This window comes from Lissotriton helveticus, chromosome 3_1 (assembly GCF_964261635.1).
Source record: "Lissotriton helveticus chromosome 3_1, aLisHel1.1, whole genome shotgun sequence".
NCBI lineage: Eukaryota > Metazoa > Chordata > Amphibia > Caudata > Salamandridae > Lissotriton > Lissotriton helveticus.
The window spans coordinates 1,863,219,739-1,863,232,088 of record NC_136061.1 but is presented as its reverse complement, the minus strand read 5'-3'; the positions used below and the strand labels follow the sequence as shown (position 1 = coordinate 1,863,232,088).

Here is a 12,350-nt window from a genome sequence, read left to right as displayed (position 1 = left end):
CTTGACGTGTACGATGGCTATTTCTGTGCTGTGTTTTGGTCTGAATCTTGATTGAAATTTATCGAAAGATGTTGAACTGTTCATTATACTGGCACAATTGGTTTTCCAACAATTTGACGAGAAAGCAGAAATACGAGACCAGACATAAGCTGTTCAGAGCTGTAGGGTCTGCACCAGCTTTTTTCAAGAGGGGTGTCACTTACCCTATTATCAGGCACTTCTGGATTATACCTTGCTTCAGAATTGAGTTTTCAGATCGCCATCAACAGAGGGTAAAATGGTAGCTGAGTACCTTTAGTATCGTGAAGAGGATTGGGTCATTGGAATGTGCAGTTGGTTTCATGGATAATAAGCTCTTGTGGACCTCATCTTCATTTAGTGTTTTGAATTCTCTCCTGGTTGCCTAGTTTTTAGTCTTGGGTGGATGGTTTGTAGTTTGAGCCTCCTCTGGAGATGTAGAGTTACCTTGGCAATGGTGATCGTTGCTTGTAGTGACATGTAACATTTCTCTGTCGTTCACAATAGATTTTTTTCTTTTTACGAATCTTTCTTTCAAAAAGGTTGAGAAAGCTTTTTAGTTTCCCTCTAAGGTGCTGCTAATCCTGGCTGCATTACTTGCCCCTCTTTGTGTGTTAACAATTTTGAAAAGTCTACCTGAACAGTTTCGTAAGTCATCGAGTTGGGATCTAAAGTATGATGCTTTTGCATTCCAAATGTGTTTTTTGCAGTTGTTCTGTCATTCACGTAGTATGATTAGATGGAACGTCAAGTATTTATGTCTCTACTTATGCTCGGCAAGTTTAAGACTCCTTTTTTTGATACTTTAGGTTTTGATTGTACGAAAGGTCGGTGGGTTGTTTTTCTGCCTTTTGAGACTAAGTGGGGCCACTGTCTCCATAATGTTTGTCACTGTTAGATTGTATTGCTCCTTTAATTCGATAACATTCTGCATTTCAGTTGGGGGAGTGAGCTTTGTCAGCAAAGCAAGGCCAGGTCCTCCCTGTTCATGTTTCTGGTGTCTCTAACCCAGCACTAATGTTTGATTTGTTTGATTTTTTTTGTGTGTGTGTGTGCATGTGTGTGTGTGTGTGTGTGTGTGTGTGTGTGTGTGTGTGTGTGCGCACGCACACTAGGATTGAGTGATGATCGGACCGGTCGTTATGTTTGATAGATTCAATTGTCAGTGCTCTTTCTATGTTTAGGTTGAGCGTTGCTCTTTTGTAATGTGTTAGTATTGTGCACGATTGGGTCAGGTCTTGATCTGAGACACAGTGTTTTAGAGTAGAGACCTCTGTGTCATCCTCATCGTTTCAATGTATAGTTGCATCTCCGAGAAAGAAGGCATTGCGGTGTAGCATGTTGTGTGCTGTAATTATTTCCATTATGTGTTTGTTGAACACCTGATTCTCTCCCAGAGGGTGATAATGAGGTGTACTTTAGCCAGCAATCTGCCTTCTGTACATAGTTATATTTACAAGATGTGAGGCTGTCCACTGGGAAGTTCTTGACATGCAGGAAATTATTGTGGATGATTGTAATCCTTCCTACCTGTTGTTGCGGACAGTCTAGATGCAGGATGGTGTAGTTTGAAGCTACTAGAATATCAAGCAGGGGTGTAGACCATTGATTTAGCCAAGTTTCAGTCAGGAATAGAATGTCCAATTCAAATGGGAGGATAGTTTGGGCGATGTCTGCAGCATGTTTGACCTCCACTATGCAGGTAAGTAACATGCATTTTGGAGTTGGCCTTGTACCATTATTTGAGAGTGGGTAGTCCATTGCCTGAAAATATAAATATACACACTTGGTTCAGTGTGAACCTCACACCTGTGAATACTTGAGCACTTTTTATTGTGTTTATATGTGAGCAATGAAAATAAGTACAACATTAATGCCACTGAATTGAAGTCCTTACGATATGGCCTATGTCTATGATGAACATTAACTAATGTTGTGCATATTCTAAATATTGATTACGCTTTGTACTGTTGATTATATTGATTGATTTTCGGATATTTGTAAGGCATACCATTGGGAACCACTGTTTGCTTGTTGACTTGGCTGTCTAAGAAGACGCCATTTTAAATTCACACAGCCCATCTGCTAGCAGGCAATTTCTGCCTTCCGCAGGTTGGGGCATAGCTGCACCAATGAAATAGTGAGAGCTACTTACATCATCCTCACTGTGGTGTTTTCTAAACTGCTCAATCAGTCATATCATTACATATTCTTATTTTAGGACCAAGGAAGAAGTGAAAACCTGTGAAACATGCTGCAACAAATTTGAGACTGAGCTACTATTACCAAAAGGTGAGGGGCAAGAAGACTGCTTCAAGGAGGTAGAGGGCTATGCAATGAGATGGACAACTTCAAATGGAAGGAGGGGTGGAACATTATTTCTGCTTGGGTTTTCTGTGGCTCTATGTTACAGTGGTGGAGGAGCTTCAGTGCCCAATGGCTGCTGCAGAATTTGGGAGTCTGAATATATGTTGCTTTGGTATTCTGGACTTTACATTTGTTTAATAACGGCAGAAGTTCGTAATACCAGGCCCAATGAGTTGAAGTACATCCAGATTATCAGATCTGTCTGATTAGCTCAGTTGTCAACTTCTTTGCTGCTGGACATGGGCAATTCAAATTAATTAAAATTTCACATCAAGGGTTCAGACCCATTTGTTGCAAGCTTACATGTGAATAACACTGTTAGTGCCTACGATTCATAATTATAAATAGTTTGAGAGCAGTGGAGCTGGTGGTGTTTGATAGAAACGGGGAATATGGACTTCTTGGTTGAATACAATAGGCTTGTCAAAATAATACCCGGTTGTAACAGATACAGTCTTTGTAGTAAATTGAAAATGCACCATTTTAATGGTTATTGACTATTAAACAGAGCACCCAGATTTTATATTTATTAAAGATGAAAAATATATGGAAACCTATGTTAATGCATATCTACAGTATCCTGTACCAATGTAAAGACAGTATTAATGACATTTAGATAATTATAATTTCATTCTGTACCAGATCCTACAAATATCCTATATAAATTGGATCTTTAAAAAACATTGAAGTGCTGGAACTTATAAGAAAAAAAGACTCAGAGTCTGAGGTTCAGGCACATATTTCTTAATATATACAGCAGTATGCAGTTGCACGTTCAAGGCCCAGTGTTTTCTTTAATCATTTGTAAATTAGGCCAATCAAGGGTCAGATTGGTAAGGCGGGCAATGGCTATGGGGCGGGTATCTGCGTTCCAGCTTTGGGCCGCATTTTTGGGCAGCCGATTTGGGCGATGTCTGTGCTGTTTGAATGCCGCCAGCGGGCCAGTGGCCTTTCTGGAGGCAGATGGGCCCCTGTTACCTCCGTTTTACCAACAGGGCAGAGGTGTCACTCCCTTTCTGTCTTTGGGTCGTCCCAATAATACATACAGATTGAGGTGGCCAGGGGGCCTGAGCATGATCTCACTTGTATTAATGTGTGGTTCACCAGTGTGAACTAAACCATGCATTTTATTTAAAAGAAGTTAAGAAAACTTTCCTCTGTCAGAGACCCCCGCCCCCTTCGTTTCATAAAACTTTGCCGAAGCAGTGTTTTGCGGAAAGGCAATCTGCCAATGTGGGCCACTTCTTTTTAGCGTGCCGGGCCTATTTTTTATCCCAATCCAACCCTAAACCAATGCCAACATTTTCTCCATCTATCCTTCAAGTCTTTCTCTGTTTAAACAATAATAGTTTTGATGGGATTAATATATATTTTGTTTTTGTCACACGGAGTACAAACAAGGAGAAAACTGCCATTTTGACAATGTTAATTCTTCGGGCAGCAGCAAAGGGAGGAAATTCCCAAACATTAATCATGAAAAACATTTCAGAACGTGGATAGATCTTATCAGAGTAGTTGTTAACAGTTCTGATCAAGAAATCTTACACTTGACATTTTTGATCAAATAAACATCTAAAAAGTAAATTTTATACAGTGCCTATGGACCTCGACCATGTGAATAGCCTTTATATGTGCAGTATGTAACGGGTTTGTCCTGTTAATGACCCCAGAAATATCACTGAAATGTTTACAGCAACTGGCTCAGCACATGATGTGTGAATCAGATTTTACTACAAGTACCCATTTTGTGGTGATTCATTATTGCATGGGCAACAGAGGAGGTCGGCGGGGCTGACACCAAGCTTAGGGCATGAAACTATGGAGTGCACAGTGTTTAGTCTAAAAAGGGTCAGTTAAAATCAATGTAGAAGATAGGTCTTCTGTGATGTTGCGGTTAGTGTAACAAAATGGTCTCTCACGGTGGGTCTGCAGTGTTCCTGCGATGTTTTGATGTTTTTAGAAATTATTAAAAAACTGTTTGAAGCACTATCGAAGCTTTTCATGAATGGTCTCTCTTTTGATTTTAGTTCCAGAATGGGATCCCGAATCCCCCCAACGCAGTTCCAATGTTTATGTGACGAACTATGGGATAGCCACTGTTGGATCACCTAGTATAAATGTACACAAACAGGTATGTTAGATCACCAGCATAAAAAAAAGAAAACTCATATGACTAAAAACAATAATTGTCAGAAACCATGGCTGATTGTGGATGATAGATATTTGAATTTAGCCTGGTTATCACTATTATGTCTACTTAAAAAGAACAGATTCACAAATACCCCAAAAAATATTTTTAAACCAATAAAGTGTACAAGTAAAATGCCGCTTATATCTAAGCACTCGTATGCCAAAAGGCATTGTGTTCTTTGTAGTGTAACGTTAGTCATAATTTAATATCAGAGACAGACACTTACATGTCTATCAATAAACGTTTTGTAAAAAAAGTAGTACTATTTTGATTGGTAATTTGTAGCTGAGAGGAATATTGGTAAAGCATATTTGTGTCATTAAAACATTTAATATGGCTTCATTTCTATTATGTAAGTGTTCTTCAAAATCAAGAATGCGATACAGAGTTGTCTGTAGGGGCTGGAAAGAATGACAAAGGATCTTACTTTCTATAGTGTGTAAGTTTTCCCATATCATTCACACTGCTGATGCGAGAGTGCCTAATGTTAAATTGATTGTGGTGGGGTGGGGTAGTGTTTCCCAAATGTGTGTTCAAGTAGGTACCCCTTTGTACTTGTTAAACACTGGTAGAGTGAGTAGTGCAAGATGTTTCATTACAGTTCGAAAAGGTGAAGGCTGGAATCTGCTTGTCTGCGCTGCCTGTCAAGGCAAGGGAGGCTGTAGTAAGAAAGAAAGGACAAGGGATTAGTTCTGCCTGGTGGGCCGATTGTTACCTCTGACTCTGTCTTCCGGCCAGTGGTTTTTTTGGTCAACTGGTCTAGGTGTTTGATGACATTCATGCTTTTTCCTTTATAAATCTGAACCTTCAAACTCAGTAAAGTAGTGCGGGCTTTAAAGTAAGTACTGGCTGAAGGTTTATGAATTACATGGGTCACTTGGTAGATGTGGCATATCAGTTTACAGTAATGTGATATTCAACTGCCCGCGCTTCTACCCAAGATATGCTACATACAAGGTTTTAATTGTAACGACTTGGACATGAACAGACCTGTTTGCCACTTCTTTGAGATGCGTTTGGCTACAAATAGTAACACATTTTTTCACTGAACATGTAAAATGTGGGATACATTGTTTTAATTAGCCTCAAAGAAAATTGAAATGTGTGTGCCAATCAGGAGTGAGGATAATACAGCAAAGGAGTTGAAAGATTTGTATAAAAAGTCCTTCCCGACTACATACTTTGGGGAAATAAAATACACCAAAGAAGGAGTGACTGGCAAATGAAGCCTGCTAATACTTCTTCCCTAATATACTCTTACTCACAGAACAGTATAGCTAGGCTACAGAGCTCGGAGGTTAGGCTCGTCACTACTGTATGTTTAGTCACAATGAATATTTGTACAAACAGGCCTCACCCACAATTTGTAACACGCGTCCATCATCGGACCTGTCTGCATCCCGACAATAATCATGTCAGGATGGGCTAAAACTCTCAGATGGGAACAATTTATATTTTTTAAGGGGTTCATACTCAGTAGCAGTTCTACCAGAATATAAGATTGTCTTGAAATCAATTATTTATTTTGAAGAAGTAGTCAGGCCCGATAATGAAGCATGTCACACACTGTGGGTGAGGTCTGTTTCTACAATTAATGTGACTAAACATACACTACTGACAAGCCTAACCCCTGAGCTCTGTAGAGTAGCTATACTGTTTTGCGAGTATAGATATTTTAGGTGATATTTGGGTGTCTGTAAATCAGTGCCCCCCCCTCCACCCTGTCAATGTCAAACTAGTGAGTGGTGTGCTCAATTTCGAGTCAGAGGTAGCACCAGATATACTTCAGTGGAGTGTCTGACTCCACCAGTGTAAACCTCTCAACTGGTGGCCCATTTACCAAAGATCCGACATATCACTATAACGGTCACCCACCCTATTCTTGATGGGTGGGGAGCACTCAACCAGAACCCACCATGTCATTGAGGACCTGGCAGGAAAAAAGTAGGATAAAAGAATGACCTAAAATAACATTTTGGGTTTGGATACCGAGAGGGATGGATGCTTAAACAGCTTGTTCTGGTTGTTAAATAGCAAAGTTGAAGCGCGGTTAAGCGTTTCAGAGCAGCTGGAAGTCAGATGACATATGGTAACATCTGGCAGCCACTCAGCCTTGGTTTAATACGTTTGACCTTTTGGTCTTGGAATCTGTAAGGACGCCTTCCTGCAAGTGTTAGCACTCTCAATGTCCATCTTATTCATGACAATCATTACATTATCTGGCAATTTGCTATGTACAAGTTGTACAACCATTTATCATGGGCCCTATTGGCACAATTGTAATAATTTAAAAACATAATGAAAATCATAAAGTGTTTTGGGCACATAGTGTCAAACTGAAGGAAGGGGTTGCTAAGTGTGAGGATTACTTAGCAAGATACGTTTAGTCAAGTTTCACAAACGGAATTAGGACCCAGGCCTCCTACATCCAAGGTCTCCACGAACTATCAATATAAATATCACTTCTAATGATTAGATGGGGCTTTGATGGGAAGGAGAAGGGTGCTAAAAGTTTGGGTCTGTAAAACCTAGTTGGATGCAAATTCCTGAATAAAGGTAAGGGGTGTTAATATGTCAGTGTGAGTGCTACTATAATAATTTCCTAAAGTAGTGTTCGCACCTATGGGACGATGGAGAATGTAAGTCCATAAGGGTGAGCAGGCAAGAATACGTGGACGCTTTATTATATTTATCTTGCCAAGTCACAAGACTTCTCAGACTGTCCCCGCTGGCACATTAGAAATGCACAAACATGATATTTATACAGAGGTCTCTTCATTGAGAAAACTGATTGCACTCCAGAGTCTTCTCAGGCCCTTACCCTGCTCCACCAAATGAGAATATATTGCTTTCTAGAATGTGTGGTGAGCATATTTTTAACCCAAGGGATCTGACTGTGTTTTCAGTCACATGTTATGGCCATTATCTGAGCACACGGCCGATCTTAACTTCCAACCAATAAAGTAGAAGTAACAGAGATGGTTACCCGTAGTTAAAAGAGCGGCTTTTTTATTTTGTGCCTCTTACTTTGATAAAGGTTGATGTAAAATAGAAAAAGAGGCAAGGGGTTTAACATTAAATCATTGTGTTTGTTGTTTTAGACAGTAACACGATAAAGGACAAGAGTCTTTGGAAGCCAAAGGAAGAAGTCAAGTTATTTTCCTCAAGAATAGAGCCGAACTACTGTGGTCTAATATGTTCTTGATGTTGGAATAAAATATGTCTATACTTGTCAGGTATTTTCTTGTTCCCCATTGTTCATTTTTGGTGTCTGGAATATGTAGTATCATCATTACAGTATAACAGATGTTTCTGTACTTGTGTATCTCTACACGTGGTCAAAAATTAACTAATTTCCTGTCTCTTAACCCAAAAACGTTTGTTCAGTTGCCACCACTCAGCAAAGAAATATATGTCTGGCAACATTCAGCATCTTTATCAACCAAAGATCCTAATGATCAGAAACCTTCTCATTCTTTTCTAGCTGTATGGGGGTAGAGACCCCCCTCTCGTACCAGGCCTTCTTGTCTAGCGCCTTATCCTTGTTTTTACCTTCGAGTTGAACCAGATGGATTCCCATCTTGTGTTCTTGATGCTTTGTTCAATCTTTTTGTCAACCTTTAGGAGGGCTGTTCTAGTGTTTTTGAGGATGACGTTGTTGGCCTCGGGATGTTTATTGGCCGTGAGCATGGCTATGACGTCTAGACCTTCTAGGGGGGCTCTCTCTAGTGATAGCCATACTGGTGTATAGTCAAGGACTGGTGTGAGCAAGTAGCTTCCCTGTTTAGCTAGGCATGCGGATTGGAAAGTTTTAAAGTTTGTGATGTTTAGCCCTCCTAGGTTTTTGCTCAGTCTTAGCTTCTGTAGGCTTATCCTGGGTTTCTTATCTTTCCAGATGAATTTATTAGTCATGTTATCAAGTTGTTTGTGGAAGTCCTCTGTCGCCATGAGGGGGAGCATACTGAGCATGTAGTTCACCATGGGAGTTACCATCATTTTGAAAGCTTCTACCCTGCCCCACCAGCTGATAATAATAATAATAATAATAATAATAAAGGGGATTTATAAAGCGCCTGGTGACGCCATCTCGGCGTGCCCCCGCGCTACGGAGAGAGAAAGATACAGATAGCGGGCTAACCAGGAGGCTTAGTTATTGTACAGGTGGGTCTTAAGGAGTTTCCTGAACTTCATTTCAGATCCTTCTAGCCTTAAGCTGACCGGGAGTTTGTTCCAGTTGCTGGCTGCCAGCCGTCTGAAGGAGCGTCCACCCATTTTTGCTTTTTTGACATGGGGAATTTTTAGTGGCCCTATCCCGACTGAGCGTAATGCTCTAGTGGGTTCATAGATCTGAACCAAGTCAGAGAGATAGGACGGTGCTTTATGCCAAACAATCCTGTGGCAGATTAGGAGTGCTTTATACAGCACTCTCTTTCTGACTGGAAGCCAGTGTAGCGACGCCAGGGCTGGACTGGATGCTGCTCTTTTGAGGAGTCTCAACACTAACCGAGCAGCAGTATTCTGGAGGACTTGCATTCGTCTTAGGTTTTTTTCCGTAGTGCCTAAGAGCAGCACATTGCCGTAGTCCATGTGGGATGTCACTAGGGCTTGGGCCATGGTTCGTCGGGCCTCCAGAGGGAGTAAATCCAATGTGCGGTTGAGGGTTTTCAGTATCCCAAAACATTTTCCCATTAAGCGGTTCACATGGCCCTCATAGGACAGTTTGGGATCAACCCATATTCCCAAATTCTTTGCCTCTTTGCTGGGATTGGGCGTGGGGCCCAAGCATGTTGGGCACCAGTCCCCTGTCCAACTGGAGTTGCTACCACCAATCACCACGACCTCCGTTTTAGAGCCATTAAGTTTTAAACAGTGAGAGTTCATCCAACCTGCTAAGGCCTGCATACAGGCCTTGAAGTTGGATGCAGCTGTGTCGGGGGCTTGGGACAGAGAGATCAGCAGTTGGGTGTCGTCAGCATACGAAACTAACTCCACTCCAAACGCTAGTACCACTTCTGCCAAGGGGGCCATATAAAGATTGAACAGACTAGGGCTCAAAGCCGAGCCCTGCAGCACCCCTTGTTCAAGTGCGATGGCAGAGGATTTAAAGGAGCCCCTTTGGATCTGAAAGCTGCGGTCGGTAAGGAACGCCTTAAGCCAGCTTAGTGCAGCCTCGATGAACCCTGCTTTGTTTAGACACTGTAGCAAGATGGAGTGAGCTACAGTGTCAAACGCTGCACTGAGGTCAAGCATTATCAGTGCCATGGTATGTCCGGAGTCCGCCTTTTACCTCAGGGTCTCCGTTGCTCTCAGTAGGGCCGTCTCAGTAGAGAAGCCCGGTCGGAAGCCTGACTGAGAGGGGTGTAGGAGGTTGTTTTTCTCCAAGTGAGCCATAAGTTGTATATTGGCCACTTTCTCAGCCACTTTGGCCAAGTAGGGTAGTAGTGAAATGGGTCTCAAGTTTTCAAGCACTTCCAAACTAACGTTTGGTTTCTTTTTGATAGGGAGAACTATCGCTTTCTTCCAATCAGCAGGGAGAGTACCGGAGGCAAAAGAGAGTTGAAGTACATGCCTGATATAGGGTTCTAGCACCGTGATACTTTCCCCCAACACCCGAGGAGGTGCAGGATCTCTCGGAGAACCTGATTTAATACTCTGACAGATGTTGGTGAGTATCTCTGTAGGGGGTACCACAAAGGTTCTGAGACAGTCCTCTACCCTGCTTGCTCCTATATTTGCCTCAAAGTCTCGGCCACAGCTTATATCGCCTGAGAAGGTGGCGTAGATGTCTTGGACTTTTCCAGCGAAATAAGTCGCTACTCTGTTGCATTCCTCGACTGAATCTTTTTCTGAAATGTTATTATTAGCTACTACAGAGATTTCTTTAAAAATTTTAAATAATTCTCGCGAGGAATTATCTGCCTCCTCAATACGAGTTTTATAATGTACAGCCTTAGTTCTTCGAAGTGTGATTTTATATTTTCTCTGTGCCTCCTTGTAAGTATTCTTAATTTGAGGGCAGAAATCAACCCGCCATTTGCGCTCTAATTTTTTGCATTCTGATTTAGCTATCTGCAAATCAGGCGTGAACCACGGGGCAGACTTTTTATCTCGGGTATTAGTCTTTGATGGACACATCGGGGCTGACTCATCAAGTGCGTCTAGAATGCGCTTCTCAAGATTGCTATTTGCACTTTCGCAATTATCAGCTCCTGGAGGACCTCCTAACTCTAGTCGTTGACTAAAGGTGTCTTGTGAGAATTGCTTCCATTTACGTCTTGGATAGTTGTTTTTTTCTCCCCTGTGAATATCGGTACTCGGGCAGTGGATTTTGAAAGGGATTAAGAAGTGGTCCGACCAGGGAACCGGCGCGGGCTGATTCACGCTCACACCCTTCCAACTGCTAAAAATAGGGTCTAATAAGTGTCCATGTATATGAGTAGGGGCCTTATTTTTTAGTTCTATTTGTAGGGCCAGCAAGTCTTGCTTTAGGTCAGTAGCTTCCCTGGATCGATCATCTTCCAGGTGGATATTAAAATCACCTGATGAACTTTGGTGACCAAGAGTTCAGCTTCTCCTTCAGTTTCTTAAGTAAGGTGGCTTCATTATGATCTATCGTAGCCTTGAGGTCCCTGTCAAAGTAGAGGCCCAGGTATTTTAGAGGCTTCTGTTGCCATGTCAAACCCGAGTTCCCTATCCGAGAGAATGACATATGCTGGAACTGCCGTAAAGAAAAAGGCGATCTTGCACACCTTATCTGTTACTGCACCAAGGTCAAGACATTCTGGAGCAAAGTGTGGGACCTCATAAACAAGGTAGCAGGACATAACATACAGCCAGGTTTAGACACCGCATTCATGACTCCTGAACTAGAATCCAAAGAGGACAGGGACCTGATCGACCTCTTGCTCACAGCAGCAGTCAAAATAATCCTAAAAAACTGGAAGGACACAGGGAAGGCGTCCTTCAAAAGCTGGGTCAATTGGGTCACCTTCCTCAGGGGAGCGGACAACGTCACAGCAAAGTGCTCACCCAACTACAAGGCAAGAGGCGACATGTGGGCTTCTCTAGACAAGATCCTTGAACCACACAAACCCCCTAGGCAGCTCATCAAAAGCGACCGCAAGCTCCGGAGGCTCTGCGTACAACGATCGCCCCACCTACCCGGTCCCCCCCTCCTCCCTGCTCTTCTTCCCTCTACTTCTTCTTTCCACTCTCACTTTCCTCCTCTCGAGGGTAATACAAGACAAAAGTAACAGGACACGCCAAGCTATTTGACCGCGGATCAGTTTGTACAACCGACCATTCATATTTGTTGGCACGCCTACTGTAACCCCAACGGCGTATGGAACATAACTGTATTGCCCTCACTATATCGGTACTGTACTGTGTTTACAATAATCTGCTAATAAAATCCTTTGAAATAAAAAAAAGAAACCATCTCATTATTCAAAAGCAATGTTTACAGACTTACAGTTGCTCTGCAGCCTTTTGACCCAGAAGTATTTTCTAGCTTGAACGAGCAGTAATACATCTCCTTGTTCTCAAGGATGAAACAATGCAGTGTCGTATTTGTTTGTTATAATATACAGGAGACAGTTTTGAAGCCTCCTGGCATATTATGTAAATCACAATGCATGTCTTCAGTGAGGGCATATTCAATTGACTGCTCAAATTCATTTGTTATTTAAGAAACATAAAAGTAAAACACAGTTTTAGCAAGTAGTAATAGATGGAAAAGGTACAAATATAGGGCCTTATTATGAGTTTGGCGGTG

General features: G+C 41.9%; 1 protein-coding gene across 2 annotated transcripts in view; it reads left to right on the top strand.

Annotated features, from left to right (window-relative positions):
- LOC144823915 (malignant fibrous histiocytoma-amplified sequence 1 homolog) overlaps positions 1–11,991 on the top strand; it is a 235,088-nt gene extending 223,097 nt beyond the window's left edge. For both annotated transcript variants that reach the window (XM_078682825.1, XM_078682826.1), the window contains exons 9-11: positions 2,240–2,310; positions 4,413–4,516; positions 7,678–11,991. In XM_078682825.1, coding sequence (XP_078538951.1) covers positions 2,240–2,310; positions 4,413–4,516; positions 7,678–7,692 — 190 coding nt within the window. In that variant the 3' untranslated portion in view covers positions 7,693–11,991. The remainder of the gene's footprint in view (positions 1–2,239; positions 2,311–4,412; positions 4,517–7,677) is intronic.
- Positions 11,992–12,350: the final 359 nt, after the last annotated feature.